Raw genomic sequence first — 16,664 nt, 5'->3', positions numbered from 1 at the left:
CAAAGTGCATTATGTCAGCACTCCAATGGAAAACTGGAAAACTGTTTGACTGTTAATATAAAGCAAGCTGAGATATATTGTCATAACACTACCAGAAATTCCCAATAGGAGCTTTGAACTATGGTATCATTTAAATGAAGTTTACTTGATGTAGCTGCAAGTAAAGTTCACTTATTTCAGTTAAAAAGCTATCTAATTCTTGCAAAAATAATGTGCTTTCCTCTGCACACAAATGCAGAAATCACAGTGTGGTATACAGTGCTTAACAAATTTGTTAGACCACCTCTCTCAGAGACCATCCAGCATCATGAAGTGCTTTAATGCGGACTATTTCATTTTAAGTGAGTGCTCACATTTTACCATTTTGAACAGGAATGAGGAATTTCAAACTGAATTGACCTTTTTATACCCAAATTTGAGCCAGCTCACTGGGCTTCTCTGAGAAGTCAGAAATGAATCAAGCATAACATTCAACCACTAAAACTCATTTTTCTGTTCAGGAATGCAAGTAAATAACTGTAATTTGACATATTAATCAAGAAATAATAATGTGCTTTACTATTTTTTCAGTTTTTGTAAATCAGTAAATTTGAAAATTCATGGATAACATTAATAATTATATTTTAGCATTAAAAATATCATTTAGGTTAAAGAGCTTCTACATATTGTTGTATTAACCATTGCAGAAACATTAAAAAATGATTTTGGTAATTACCAATGCTGTTAATTTAGGGCAGCTGTGGCATAAACCTTACTTTGGTTGGGTTAGGGTGGTCTAATAAATTTGTTAAGCACTGTACATTGACCATATGTCATCCACTCTTCTCCCAGAGACAGGCACAGGACCAAACACATACACCACCATCAGCACATCTGCTTGCTGTCAGACCTCACCGGTAGTAAATTCAGTGGAAATAGATCCGCTCTCATTTCCCTTCCTCACACCGCTCACAGAGACCTCATAACGCGAGCCGGGACGCAAAACCTATGTGAAAAAAAAAAAAAAAAATCAAACACAGAAACATGGACAGTTCAGCCTGTTTAATCTTTTAGCATAAATTTCTGTTTGCTTTTGTTTTATCTTCAGACACAGGAGGCAGGCAGAGATTAGATAATCTAACAAGCATGACAAGCACACACAAACACACACTGGTAACACCATACTTGTGATTACAATGCAGAACTACAATAGATAACTCACAACTTAAAGATAAATGATTTAAGCTGTTCTGTCTCCAGATGGCAGGTGAGTCCACATAATGTGTCTGTGAGATCAGATTTCTGATTACTCAGTGTGATGAACAGCAAACCCACTACGCTCACCTGCAGGGAGTACTGGCTGAGTGTGGGCTGGAGGCGGAAGGTGGTCCGTGGACCCTCTCCTCCCACAAGACCATAGCGCAAAATTATCTGATCAATCTTTGCTTTTGGAGGTGTCCACTCCACAAATGCCACGGTGTCCGACACATCCCGCACAACCAGCTGAGTGGGGCCATCAATCACTGGGAAAGAAAAAAGGTAGAAGCAAAATGATGCAAGTGTTATTTTGTTCATTTTGGCCCATTAACAAAAGTTTTTTGATTGGACTCTTTGGGTTACAGGGTAGGGTAATAGGTTTGTACACCTTACCCTTAGGCAGGGCTGTAACTCACAACAGTTAACATTGTTGAGAAGGTGTACTTACATTTTTTTTATTACTTTTGTAGCCTGGTCTTCAGAGACAGCCTGGCATTTAATTCTTATCAGACTAAACACACACTGAGACAACAAGATTTATCAGTGCCAGGTGTACAGCATTAGTCATAAGCCTACATGTCACTGCAGAGACTTGAACACATCACACAGGATGAGAACAACCCATTTCTGAGCGTTAACACAAGAAGCTTGCTATTATCAGAAGTATGAATCACAGTCTTTGATAGATGTGGACTATGAGAATTGCTCTTGGTTGCTCATTTATTTTGAAGATTACAAGATCTTTCCATGAGCTTTTGTTCCTAAAAGCACAGCTTTCGTGTCAGAGGGACAACAAAAGGCATTGAACTATATTATGTGATTAATCTAAGAGGACTGTTTGGTGTGTTTTATAGGGTTGGTTTGTTTCTTGACATTCTAATTGTGAATTGGAAATAACAATAAAATGGGTGAATCTTACGGGTATGCAGTCAAATTGTACTGGCCTTCCTATGAAACATGAGTTTGTTTTAACACCTGAGAAGTGTGGAGCAGAGCAGGCAACTGACCACAGAGGCCCTATCAGGTGTTGGTTTGGCTTTTGTGGACTATCAGGATGCCTTGCAGAGGGGCTTCATGAGGTTGTGGTTAGGAAACATTGAAACATTGCACATCATTGTCCTCACTAGTCAGCACAAGAATTTGTTGTTCTTTAACATATTATTCCTTTTTTGCCATTTGATGTCAGTTAGATATTAGGACAACCCTGCAACCCAGCCCCCCACTTACAGGGGCTGTAGCCATTGACTGGCTGCATCACCAGTTAAGGAGGAAGCTCTTCCAACTCTACTCGATAGAAGCAATCAAACTCAGAAAACAGAATGCATCATGTCTGGAGGTATTTTGACCAAGAAAATATAGATAAAGTTGTCTGAGGTTGTGCCAGTTTAACGTGCATCACCTGGAGCAATGCATGACTACACTCAGCACTGGCATGTAGATGTTAACCTGCAGGGAGGCCTGATGTTTAGTGGTGCTAGCATTGCTAATGTTTGACAAACTCAGCAAACAGTTTTACTTGTTTTCAATAATGCAAATTAATTGCTAGTTTTGACAGGGTGTTTACGGTTGTCTAACTTTATACTAACCTTTGAGTCTGAATCGAAATCAAATGTTTAAAGTACTAGGTAATCAATGCCACAGTGCCCGAATAGTTGTTGCATTTTAGTTCTTCCTTGTTTTTTGTTGTGTGCGTACTGTTTTAATTTGGTCACTTAACTTTGTCCGTGTCTGAAATCACTCCATAGACACTATATAGTGCACAGTAAAGTGAAAACATCACTATGTAGTGGTGTCCAAATTCTGAGTGAGCATTGTTATATACTATATAATGCATTCATTCTATCCCACAATGCGTTGTGAAAATTAGTGAACGACCAATGGTCACTAGCCCAGCAATATTTACCATCATGCATTTCCTTTGCTCCTCTTAAACAGGCGGATGAGAGGAGCAAAGGAACACAGTTCAGTACATTTTTTTAAGGCTTTTTTGTTTGGTTGGTTCTAACAAAAGTATATAATCTGTAAAAAAAGTGTTAAGGATCCAAAAAGAAGTAACCCCCCCAGTTATAAGTGATAATACAAGGAAATATTTAAGACTTTTTTTTGCCACAAAAGTCACAATACGTTTTATCTATTAGTGTATTTCTTGTTTTTGTGAAAATAGGTTACATCTAGTATCAGTTTTCAGTGGAATTATACCATTAATTCCAATCCTCAGCTGTTGTCACAGATATCTATCTGCCGTTGTTGCTAAACGTTTTGATTGTGAGACAGCATTCATGTCATTGTCTGTGGAGTAATGTCCGAAAGCGTGTGTTCAGACACAGTCAAAGTCTCTCCTTTTAGGTCTGTTTCCTGCCCTTCCCCTGACTGTCCCCTGACCTCTTTAATGGTTACCCAAAGTGTTTCACCTGTGCCTCATTGTCTACCCTTCCCTAGTCCCTTCTGCATGTGCTAGTTCATCCTCATCCCTTTGATCAGTGTTCCAGTCTTTTTCCTTGTGTTTACTAGCTTGTTTCTGACCAGATTTTGTATTTCTGACCTTTCCTTTAGCCTCACGTTTCAATACATCTGCTATTTGTTGACTGATTCCCATGCACCAACCTTTTTGCCAATTTAACAGACTTTGATTAAGCTTTCCTTTTTTTTGTGGTTCAATAGTGACAATTATTTCCTGGTTGGCCATCTCTTAATAGGTTACAACGACCACTGCTTCAAGATGAGTGAGCGCTGTCTACGCATTCTTACTCTCATTAAACTATTTGACTCAACCTTGGTTCTCTGTTGTCACCAATCCTGTCTGTGTTTGTCATGAACTGGATCTCAAAAGGCAGCCAGGAGGTGAGTGTTTAGTTTCACGATCTCACAATTGCTGCTCCGATCTTCAAATCAATGTGATTCTGTTGGCTTCTTCACACAGTAAACACACACCAAGGTGATTTGCATTCAAATGTGAAGCAATTGTGATGAGAGTCATCACCTCTACGTCTCAGCCAATTGTTCTCTGCCAGAAAATGGTTCATTGTTTTATTTTGGTAGGGGGAGAGTTGCTTCCTGAATTAAAGTAGTTCAATTATCTCAGGAATGAATTCACAAGGAGCTCAAACAGCTAGACGAAAATGATTTACAGATGCTCAGTCAAGGTAAATAGGTGTTAAACAATGTGATCATCAGCTCTTTGTATCATTAACAGGTGAATTACTTTATTCCATGAAGGTAATGGTAAACACATGTGCTTTATCAGAGGTGTTAGAAAACCTCTTGATCTCTAAATCACACTTTTCTTAATGGTGCCTGTTTATTAAAATAGGATGTTAAAATTGGCATGTTCTATGCTAATGTATCTGATGTAGTTACAAAAATTAACAATCAAATCAGGACCAGAGAAATATAAAAAGCCAATATTTAGCTTAATGTACATCCTTTAAATCAAAGGCATCATACTTTTCTGTGATATCATAATTATTCTGTATAGATAGCCCAAGAGGAATATTATGTAAATGACACATTTCCCACACTGAGAAGAAAGGACCATATTCTCTTTAAAAGACGTTTTTTTAATTTAGTCTTTGAGATCTAAATAAATCCCAGAACAAAGACTTGATATATTGCAGGTCCACCTTTATTCATGATGTATTCAAAATTGGCCCCTTGGGTCGTCACTTAAAAAGCAACTTGAAGAAGATGGTTGTTGTTAAGCAGCTCCCACATCAGCTGTCCTCTCCGTCTGGTTTTTCCTCCCACTCCTCATCCTGTTCCCTTTGTCTCCAAGGAGGGATAAATCTTTCTTATGAATAATAGAGCAACTTCAAATTTGCCTTTTCCTCTATCTTTATCCAATAAGGTGTCCTGCAGTGGGCCAGCATGAAAATTTAATGAGAGTCATGAATTATTCATCAATACTTAATTACAACCTACAGAATGTGTAAAGACTTGACAAGAAATTGATGGTGTTTTGACTGCAGACGTCAGAGTTTAAATTGTTATGGACGAGGTTTGGATTGGATCTATTACAGCTGTCTACATAGTGTCAGCTGTGTGAGGAATGGGGAAATACCTCAGCGAGGTTTACAACAGGGACATAAATGGCAGCAGACAAACAAATATGTAAATGTGACAGTGTAAATGTATAAGTATTATGTTCTGTGTGGGAATATGTGGCAAGTATTTCAAATTCAGAGAATAACATTCTACATTTGGCATTTCAATTGTGATTTATTGACCAACTGACAGAAAATTAATTTCTGACGGTTACAATTTTTGTTTAATCAGGTGGCACAATAACCTTGCAAAGCAGATGGATACGCCCGTTTTCTTGTTTTTCACTGGTGAATCCATCTTGCAAAGCTCCTGTCTGAACCGTTTGGGCCCGGTTAGAAAGTCACAGGAACAATCAGCGACGAGGGGCAGTACTTTCAGGAACAGCAGAGTTGTGACGTTAACAAGCAGCAGCAAGAGCTGGAGGAAGAGATTAGCGTGGATGCTGCTAAAGCACCAGTTTTATCAGAACTTGACATTTCTTAGTTTAAAGAAGAACAAAGAACAGCAGTGAGTTATTTTCTTTTCAAAAACAACAAAAGCCGAGTACTGACATGTCTATAGTCGCCATGTTTCGCATTATTCCTCAGTAGCTGCGCACGTGCAGCTCCATAGCGGCTACGTCACGTGTTTTGTTGCTCTTATTGGCCCGTAGAGATGTGACGGACAGAACGTTCATCCAGTCACACTCCGAGTTTTTTCAAAGCCTCTGCCTTTTCTCAAACGTTTCCTATTGAAGCTTTCCCAGATGGATGTGTGGAACACATCCATCTGGCGTGTCAGGTTAGTGGCACATTTTTATCAAGGAAAAAAGATGGCAAACATTTGTTTTCTGAGTCTCTCAATTAAAAACAGCCAGCTTTTCTAAGAGATGTTTCCATAATAAATCAAATTTGCTTTGGACAACTGGGCGGAAAAAAAACAAAAAAACAATCAACTTTAGGAGGAAACTCCTAATGTAAAGTAAAATTAAAAAAATAGTTGTCATGCAGCTTAAATTGTATAAGTCTTACTGTTATTAGAATGATTCATTCATCAATTTTTTTGTATCAAACTATACAGAAATGGATTTAGTACAACAGTGAACAATCTGATGAATAACATCTCCTCAAGCCATAAATCTAACGCATTTATGTGGCTTTTAAGCAACAACATTTCTCTTCAGGGTTCCTACACTCTCTTCAACCAAATTTAAGACTTTAAGAGCTTAGAAATATTAATACCACTTGGCGCAACAAAAAATAAAGGCATGCTAGATTTCTCACTACTCTGGGCCAGGGCTGCATTTTCTGAATTTTTGAACATCTCATGGGATAAGATAAAGAAGTTTATTGGTCACAAACACCCAATTTTGATGACCCCTGGTAAATTTAGGGCCAATCCCATTTCTACCCCTTAACCCTTCCCCTTGCCCCCGAAACATTGTGGTAAGGAAAGGGGAGAAAACCTTCCCTTAAGAAATGAGACAACATTTGATTGCAGTTCATCATCACACATTGCCGATAGACAGCTGCATCATCGGAGGTGATTATAAAGCTTTGACCATCTCGTTCATACTGCGTTGATCTTCTCCACTTATTTATACAATTAATTACCCTTGTTTACTTGTGTAGATACCAAAAGTACAACAAACTTCAATCCTCAGTGGGTAAAGATTGAATATATGAGAAAATAAAATTGTTGTGTTTTCTATAAGCATTATGCCGAAATTATTTTTTTTCTTTACGTGCCTCCTTAGTGGTCTGTTGTGCCATTTCGCAACTGAATGCAGTGCACTGAGGGGAAATTCGTCACACCCCTTGGTTTCAAGTGTGGTCCTGAAAAATCTTCGTTTCAAGGGCTATGTAGCCCTTGGCCCTTAGCCAAAACCAAGGGGTAGGGCTAAGATAAGGGCTAAGGGGTAGAAATGGGATTCACCCTTAATGTCTTTATTAAATCGGTATAGGGTCTAGTGATATACGTTCATATATCAGAACACATTTTAGTAGGAGTGCTAAGCTGATTCTTAACAGTTTAATTATCAAAAAGGAGAATAATGTTAATTGTAACATGGACAAGCATGTACACAAAAAGAATGGTTAAAATTATGGCAGTGAAATAATTACAAAATAGAATCAAATTAACTACAGGTTTGTGGATAAATCATGATTAATCACATATTAATGCCCGAGTCCCCCAATACCATTCACAAAACTTCAGTGAACCCCTCGTACTCAACAATATTAATTAGTCTACAGCTCTTCTGCAATTTGCCATTTGTGCCGAATATGTGCAATAGTGCATCATATCTCCATTTTTACTGGAAGTCATATTAGTTTAAATACTTGCTGTTGTTGTAGTATCAATTTCTCTATTAAAAAAAAAAAAAAAAAAAAAAATTCTAAGGAAAAACGTTATTGATCTAATAATTCAATATTCTGTAAAACAGTCCATTACAACATGCTGGGGCGTGGAGATATAAAGGGGAATTTAAGGGAAGAAAAAAAGGATATCCATATTTTATTTTACTGTTATTTCTTCCTCTGTAAGTCCTTATTTACATCCAAATAAGCTACATTTGTGCAAAGTTGGTGCACATTTGCCGTTAGTAAATGCTTAGGCCAGTGATCTGAGTTGTAAGCATTTTTATTATCATTGTGTCAACAGGTCTATTTTAAAATATATTTGTTCAGTAATTTCTTCCACCTTTGCCTTATATCATTAGTGGATCTCTCTCCCCCTGTCCTTTTTCCCCATTATCACCTGATGGCACTGCAGAGGTTATATGAAAGCATCATTTGAGCACAAACTCACTTAAGAATATTAGCACCTATGACAGAAACCAGGACGGAAAAACATACATAATTTCATAAATGAACTTTCTCCAAGTTACTCACTGCTATTTGAAACAATCTATCAAGACATATGATCACTCTACACCCCTCTGTCGGGGCAGGGGGGCGTATGTAGAGGGAGAAGGAGGGGGAGAGAGAGACAGAGTGCCAAGAAGTGAAGCTGGACCGTTTCACAGACACAGGGCAGACGTTAGAGGAGTAAAGAAGTTGTTGATATTTTACGTTGGTGCCTAATTCAAAATGCTCCAGGCTCACGATGGCGCCCCCTCAGCACGGCACCCTAGGAGACTGCTATACCGCCTGTGCCCAGAACCTGCCCTGCATTAGGTTTATCAGAAATATCAGTGTTCTTTGTTTGGATGGCTGATATTCTCTGACTGCGTTAGAGGGAAAAAGTGCAGACTGGATGGAATTGTGGGATATGGGATATTTGAAGGCTAATTCTGTGCATGCGTTAAAAAAATTAACTAATTAATCCTGTAATTTAATCATAACGTGCCAAGGTGGCATTTTTCAAAGCTCTAGTTAAAATAAATTTTGCTAGAAAACAAAGACTGGATAAAGACATATCTTAGATAAAGAGAATTTTAAAACTTAAGACTTCATACAAGTGAAAATAAGACTTTTTATCACTTTTTATGGTCTTAAATTTAAAAGGTCCAACTTCAGACATAATATTTTTAAAGGATCTACCAGTACCTTGTCTCTAAGTCTGAAGTAGGGTTCGGCAATGTGGCCTAACAATCAAATCTCAGATTTTTCCACATCAAACCTGATTCACATTTCTGTGAACCCTCTCCCCATACAATTAACAGAGCCATTGCAAAAATACGGTATAATAGTGACACTTGTGTTAGAAATAGGCTACATTACACCTTTTATACTAGATAATAATCTTTTCTCTTTTTATTTATTGTGAAGCTTTGAATCTTATTTTAGTATTTGTTCACAAACAACTTTAATCTTCTCTGTGAATCGTCACACAATTTATCCCATTCTGATGCTGTTGTTGTGACCAGCCCGTCTTGTAATCAACACAGCTAAGTCCAAGTGGAACAGCAGAGGAAAATCAGGAGAAGGTCGACATTTTTATTCTTTAAATTCTAGATCCTCCATGAACACAGTTTATTGATAAAACTGATTCACTGCCCAGGCTTCATCTGTATAAACTCAGTTTGAATTTTGGAGTATTACCATATTGTATTTAAAGTTTATGACTGAAGAACCATCACTAGTTTCTGTTGAATCTATATCCCCAAAATGAATTGTGATTTTTTTTTCAAAATGTCTTCTTTTAATGTTTGGTGTCATCCTCTTTAAGATCTGACCTATCATATTTCATGAAAAGTATATGGGTGTGATGTAGTTACACAATGGCCTGTTAACAAATGTTACAAACAGAATAGAATAAAACACTGCTGATCTGTGTGAATTAAGTCACCTTTCTTTGGCAACACCCCCCCCCCCCCCCCCACACACACACATCTGAAATATCAATAAATAAATGTTTTTTTATGTAAATGTTTAAGTCAATGTTAGAGAGGAATATTTTTGCTATATCAAGGATATATCAGACACTGTTTTGTCTCCAGCTTGGATTTTACCCTAATGCTGTATTTAAGACACATAAACATAATTCATTTTTTTACTGTAGGACTTTTAAATTGACAGCAAAAAAAAAAAAAAAAAAAAAAAAAAACAGAAAGTTGATTGCTTTTTTAGTTATTATATCATATGAGAGATGACCTTATATCCTGTACAGGTTAAAGCCAAGGCTTTTTTAAAACTCTACTATTAATACATACATGTTGTGACAGTAGCAGTGAAAGGCTGGCTTCGGCCTCCATCTCGCAGTGCCACCAGGTTAACAGTGTACTCCTCTCCTGGTCTTAATCCAGTCTGCACAAAGGAAGTAATGGTGCTGGGCAGCTGGGCAGTCATTCCACCATCATTATCCTGAGAAGATAAAAAAGAAATTTAAGTTATAACAATCAAAGACACTGAGCTCAATTTGTGCAGCAAATGATTTGCATAATTAAATATCTAATTCTGTGTAGGCTAAACTTTTCTCTTAGAGGTCATGGATGTGATGAATAAAGACTTTCTCAGCAGTAACACAAAATCAGTGACTCATGCATCTAAACTGTAGGCAGGAGATTTTCTGAACTGTCTGCAGGTTGTATATTGGCCTAATTTGTAAGCTTTTTTTTGTTGATTTAGCACATTACACTTCCAAACCGTGTTTGCTGAGCAGAAGTGGTTATGGATGTTGCAGTGAAATTTCATAGGTCTTTTTCTGCAAAGGCAGCACTCTGTACATTTCCAAAGGCCTGTCACTCATCCATATGGAGCTCCCGCCTATTCCCAGCTGTTCTTAGAAAGCCAGTGTTGCACGTGGACTTCCTGCCAACAGACAGATGTTACACCCACTGCTACTCCAAGATCCCCAAAAGCCTCAGCTACAAAGGCTCATATTACCACAGAACATATAACAGCTTGCTACTTTCCTGAATTAAAACTGTAATTAGAGATGTAATCCATTTAATCACCTTGACTAAATTACCACAGTTACACACAACGGTTATGTTCCAATAACAACTGCCGTTCAATCTCAATAGTAATACAGTGAAATGGAAGCAGTGCTCAACAATTCAAATGAATCATCGTACAGTATATCTATCTCCCACCTGATCCTTCAGTCATAATTAGTCTTCAGTCTATCTGCAGACAAGCTTGTGGAGATGTGGGATGACAAAAGGGGGTTTTCTTGTTCTTGTGGAAATATATTTGGTTTCAGTGTTATTAAACCTGAAGATGAGTTGACTAGAATAGTAGCAAAATGTAAACAAAGGAAAGAAACGATCCAACAACCACACTTGATTCACATGATTTTAATTAATTAAATCAGCTGATTTTTATTCCACAAGATGAAGCTTCAGTGGCTCAAATGGGCAAGAATGATTGTTTTTGTTTGTCGAATCTGCTTGGAACTTTCTCATCTCACTCAGAGTGAAGGAGTGACTAAGTGCAAACTCAACAAAGCCGTGACACTGGCATGACTTACAGCAGTGAGACTGCATGTATTTACATTTATTTAGGCTATATATATGCACAAATGTGAACTTCAGATTTGCATCATCATGTGTCCTATAGGAGCAATTTTCAGTTTAATATTTCAACATTTGATACAGCATCCATGGCCCAATACATGTATGTGAATTGCTTTTTTCCCCACCTGTTTTGTATATAACTACCTTTCATGTAGTATATCTCTTTGTTATGGGTCTGTTTGTGTGTCTCTTAGTCTACATACTGGGATAAGGAAACTCATCATCCCAAGTAAACACTCAAACCAGGGTCTAAATTAACATCAGGCAAGCTGATGCTTGCAGGTAGATTCCTCATTTGGTGAGTAAATTTCAGAGGTCTATGTACCACATGGCGGGTAGATGTTTGTACCAAAATAGCATCAAAATTCATAGTTATGAGATAAAAGTCCAAAAGAGTAAGTAAGTGAAAGAGTAATAGTAAGATATTATGAGAAAAAAAGTCAAAAGTCTGAGATGAATGTCAAAGTTATGAGATAAAAAAACCAATAAGATAAAAACTGAAATTATGATAAATAAAGTTATATTTATGGAATAAAAAGTCCAAATTGCGTGAGGTAATAATTATGAGATTAAAACTCAAATTACAAGAAATCAAATCAAATTCATGAGATGAAAAGTAAAAAAGGTGAGATAAAAAGTCCAAATTATGAGATAAAAAGTTAAATTTTGAGGAAAAAAAGTAATGATTATCAGATAAAATACTCAAAATTATGGGGGAAAAAAGTCTTAATTATGAAATAAAAAAATGGAAAAATTTGAGATAAAAAGACAGTTATGAGATCAAAAGTCATAATTATGACATAAATACTAAATTAACGAGACCAAAATTCATTACTCTGGGTTAAAAAAATCATAAATATGAGATAAAAGACACAGAAAATCATGACCAAAAAAGAGTTATCCATTAAACTGTGGGCTAACCATACTGTTGCATCTGTAGTGTTCTTACCTTTAGAAATAGCGATATACAGACTATTCAACAAGAATCATAATGCTGGTAAACATCTGAAAAAACTCTTTCTTTATGTGTGTGCTTCTCTATTTGTGTGCATTTGATGTCCTTAGATTTCTAAACTAAGCCTGCTTGTTCAACAGTGTGTGAAAAAATATTTCCTTAAACAAACTGTATCTAGAAAAGTGAAGAATGTGTCACTTTGGAAAAAAAACCCCTCATAAATTATATAAATCAATACTGTTATAATATTAGATATAGCTGTATTTGACCTTGCCATGACTGGAAATGATTTAAAATGTACCAAATATATATGAATTATTATTCAGGGCCTACATGCACTTGGATCGATTGAGTGGTTGCTCTACTCAAACTGATTTAATGGGAAGATCTCATCATAAATGTATCAGATGGTGCAGCAGATATGTGCTACAAATAAATGATAGTACAGTTTTATATTGGGATGTCAGATGAACACCGTGGCCGTTTCTAGCATGTTAATGCTAGATGTCACGCTCACCCTCCTCTTTCTGTTTCCTTTTTCAGAGTATTGAGTTCTGTGTTTGTTCACATGGGCCAAAGCTTTCATGGCTGCTTCCATTACAAGATTGTCAAAATTCACAATCCCCATTGCTGGATTAAATCCACGGGGGGCGGGAATGGCAACTCATAATATGATTTCCCCTGTGGCTTGAGTGAGGGAGGCAATGATCGGGGAAAGAATGAACACAGGAAGGAAGGGAGAGGAAGAGGGAGCTGAAGGAGAAAGAAAGAAAGAAAGAAAGAAAGAAAGAAAGAAAGAAAGAAAGAAAGAAAGAAAGAAAGAAAGAAAGAAAGGGATGGAGGGTACCTTCTGGGGGCAGAGAAGAATGTGTCAGATGAGAGGTGGTAAAAAAAAAATTAGAGGGGAAGGGGAAGTGCAAGAAGACAAGACATTGCCAAAAGACATGGGAGATAAGATAGAAAAGAGAGGACTGAATTCAATAAATGCAATTAGGTGGCCCAATGATTTTCCAGTCAGAAACCTAAAAGACCTAAATGATCAAACACAAAAAAAGCATCGTAACATCAGATTTGAGGCTTGACGTCACGCTGGACATAAGGATATCTCTCTAAAGAGAAAATCCAATTACTGTGAGAGGGCAAGAGATTAGAGCGCAGTGAGACCTTGAGTTTCCAGCTAGATTTAGAAAGAGAAATGTTTTGGCTTTCTCACTTTGAACCTCGCCCTGCTATGGTTTACCAAGGGTTTTGTTTTTTTCTGGAAAAGGGGTTTATTGGCTCATCCACCTAATAGCCAATAAGCTTGAGACAATCCGCTCATCTAATTTGGTATGGTCTTCAAGTCGAGCTAACCCCAAAGAAAACCAAAATCCATCCACTTATTTTTCTTCCTTTTTCTGCACACATCCTCAAAGTTATATAGAGATTGGCATTAGGGAGATTTGAAAATAATTCTTTTTAATCAAGAGTGTTTTGCTCGGTCAATAAGAAAAATAAACTGCTGTATGTGTGGGAGAATAGAAGCATTAAGCATTTGTTCTATTGTTTTCCTTCTGCTCTTGTCACACACACAAGGACAGAGCAGTTATCTTCCAGCAGGCTGTCCTGCAGTCTTTCATCGGGACAGACAGCGAACACAAACACACTGAGTGTTCACACAGCTCGTCTCAACCTTAGGAATAAAGCTGATCTCCCATCCATCGAAGGAAAAGTAGAACGGCTGCCACTGAACCTCCACCGATGTCTCTGTGATGGATTTGAAGAATAAACCATCTGGATTGGAGAGATCTGGAGAAGAAGAAGGAGACATATTATTGTTCTTCAGTGAAGGTTTCTAATATCTAACCTTTATCTTTTACACTCTTTTTATTGTTTGCTGTTTTGAGCTTCACCTTTTTCTTTTCATCACAGGGAACACAGCTCTAAAACTATCCAGGAACATGAATATCAATCAAAAGATGTCTAACCATGAACACTGCCTCTTACCAAACAGTACAACACTTTCCCAGCTTTGATGTGCAGCCACTTTGCCAAGCCCAGATTTTAATTTAATAACACCCAAAAATGACGTTTTTTTTTTTTTACAGGCAACTTCATCCTCATAACTCCTCTGGATAATCAAATACTACATTTTATAACCAAGTTAAGCACAGACAGCCCAACAAATCATACTATCCCTGAAAAATGGTTGCAACAAGCTAAATCGCCCTAAATTGACTTTATTACTTCGAATTCTGCAATCACTGAAATTAAATTCACTTATCGTGGAATGGAGGATAATTTCTCCAGCCAAGACTGAAGTAATGGGAACACACTGTATGAAGCCAGCTGGTGGAGAGAGGATGCAATCGTCTGTTTGCAAACACAGTCAAAGTCTTTCTTATAAATGGGGTGGATTTGTCTGAATGTAATGCTCATATGTGCTCCAATAAGAAAAGAGAAACTGTTACAGGTTCAGAGACTTAGTATCACTCCTTGGTACAAGATGTAAATGTTGTGTATTGGTAGAAATCACAACAATTTAGCACAAGGAGCAGGTGTTAAAAAAGTGACATACACAGTGTCTAAGCATGCACATGGATCCATGTGAGAATTCATTTGCAGCCCTTTTTGCAAAAGAGCAATTAATATAATGCTGAATTGAGGTATTGCTTTTGTTCACTGTTGGCTATGGGCCAAACACGGCTTCAGTGGAATATTCTTTTGGCTTTCGTGGGAACATGTTGTCAAAACAGCTCATAGGACTGCACTTACAGGTGGAAACAGTGATGCTTGCAGGGACGCTGATACTGTTGTTAATGACAGCAAACACATTAATGTTGTACTCTATGCCCGCTCCCAAGCCTGAGATAGTGCAGGAGGTGATGTTGCCGGGAAACCTTATCTCTAGTTGCACACCTGAAAGAGAGATGGGCATTATAAGCATATGCTGATACACTTAACAGAATATGTGTATGCTTTCAAGATATTTTGAGTCAAATGAAACAACTATGCAAGTTTTCAAACAGAGTGCAGAGTCTACTTACCTCCAGGACTGCTTGGTGTGTATGTCACTAAGAAATCTGTCAGCACTACAGAACCCTCCCACTCCAGGTCAATGGTGCTATCAGTCACACCTCGCACTTTCAGGTTCATAGCTGGGGCAACTGTTGAGACAAGAAAAAGAAACAACTCTTATTCAAATTGTCTTTACTGTGCATGAATTTGTTTGTTTTTGTATTGAGGTTGAAAAACTAATAATCGAAAGTGGAACCCAGGTAGCTCTAAAGAGGGAAAACTAAAGGGATGTATTTGCTTTACTTGTATGGCAAGGTTTAGTGCATCAGTAATTCATAATTACAGAGAGCTGTTGGAAAACTGGTGATTCTGAGCCAACCCATTAAGTGATTATTTGTGTGGTATATGGAGCAGAGCCTGTACAATCACATTAATCAGTATGCGGGATATCTTCCCAGCCAACGCTGAGCTATGTAGGAAGAACATAGCCACTTTGTCTGATGGAAGTCCAAAGAATAGGGGTCATTCCACATAAGAAATAAGCCAGACTTACTCATATGTGTGAGATTTAGTGGGCAGATAATTGATTTTGAACTTGGTTTTGTGACTCTATTAACTCTTTATTTTGTTCAAAAACAACTCAAGTTCCACTGAACTTGGAAAACCTGTACTATCACTTAATATGTCCATGTCTTAACACTCCTGTGAAGTTCAGCTACTTTAACTTTTAATACCATCACACTGTTGGCCAATCTTTAGCTGAAATCCTTGGTGTGTTCACACTGAAATAGTAATAATAAGCATTTGTTACATCCTAGTTCAAGTACAAACATATTTAAAGAAGAAAAACACAACTCTAAAAAGCTTCTTGACCATCTTAAGACCAGTTCAGACCAAATATTGGCAACAAGTCAAGCTGAAATTTGCAACTGCTAAAGAGACTTCTCTGCAACATTCTGAAAGCCGACCACATCACACTGCTGCAACTAAAAGAAGAACATGTTTTGTTTCTGCAGCAATGGTTCTCATAGTTTCTCAATTTAAATTGATTAAAGTTATTTATTTTCTAAGCTACTGTGTAATCAATCTGGCTCTACAAGGAGGACAGTACTACACATTCACTGATATGCACATCAGTGCTCACACACAGAAGCAGGCATGGAAACTGAGGCACTTTCCTGTTCTCTTTCTCTCCCATTACAGAGAGACAGTTTCATTTTTTTGTCATGAAATTCTGTTTTTTTCTGTATCTTTATGATCATGATAACCAATAAAATAAGGCTGTATGATTTCTGCATGAGGGTTATTCATCACAAATTAGATAAAGATGCAACATGCATGTTTGTCATCACCATTGTAATGTGGAAATGCAATTTCATAGCACATGAACAGTAACATGCTTTGCTACCTCGGTCTTGGTATGACTAAGATATGAATGACTGAATTCATTGGGAAAATTTTGCTACTAGAGCCTTGAATTTCTCATGCTGTAAA

General features: G+C 37.4%; 1 protein-coding gene across 4 annotated transcripts in view; it reads right to left on the bottom strand.

The window, feature by feature from the left end:
- tnr (tenascin R (restrictin, janusin)) overlaps nucleotides 1-16,664 on the bottom strand; it is a 288,572-nt gene that overhangs the window by 81,402 nt on the left and 190,506 nt on the right. For all 4 annotated transcript variants that reach the window (XM_041804243.1, XM_041804241.1, XM_041804240.1 and 1 more), the window contains 6 exons: nucleotides 15,200-15,319; nucleotides 14,928-15,071; nucleotides 13,846-13,961; nucleotides 9,914-10,064; nucleotides 1,324-1,502; nucleotides 895-985 (listed from right to left, as the gene is read on the bottom strand). In XM_041804243.1, coding sequence (XP_041660177.1) covers nucleotides 895-985; nucleotides 1,324-1,502; nucleotides 9,914-10,064; nucleotides 13,846-13,961; nucleotides 14,928-15,071; nucleotides 15,200-15,319 — 801 coding nt within the window. The remainder of the gene's footprint in view (nucleotides 1-894; nucleotides 986-1,323; nucleotides 1,503-9,913; nucleotides 10,065-13,845; nucleotides 13,962-14,927; nucleotides 15,072-15,199; nucleotides 15,320-16,664) is intronic.

This window comes from Cheilinus undulatus, linkage group 13 (assembly GCF_018320785.1).
Source record: "Cheilinus undulatus linkage group 13, ASM1832078v1, whole genome shotgun sequence".
Lineage (NCBI taxonomy): Eukaryota > Metazoa > Chordata > Actinopteri > Labriformes > Labridae > Cheilinus > Cheilinus undulatus.
This window is presented reverse-complemented; position numbering and strand designations above follow the sequence as displayed.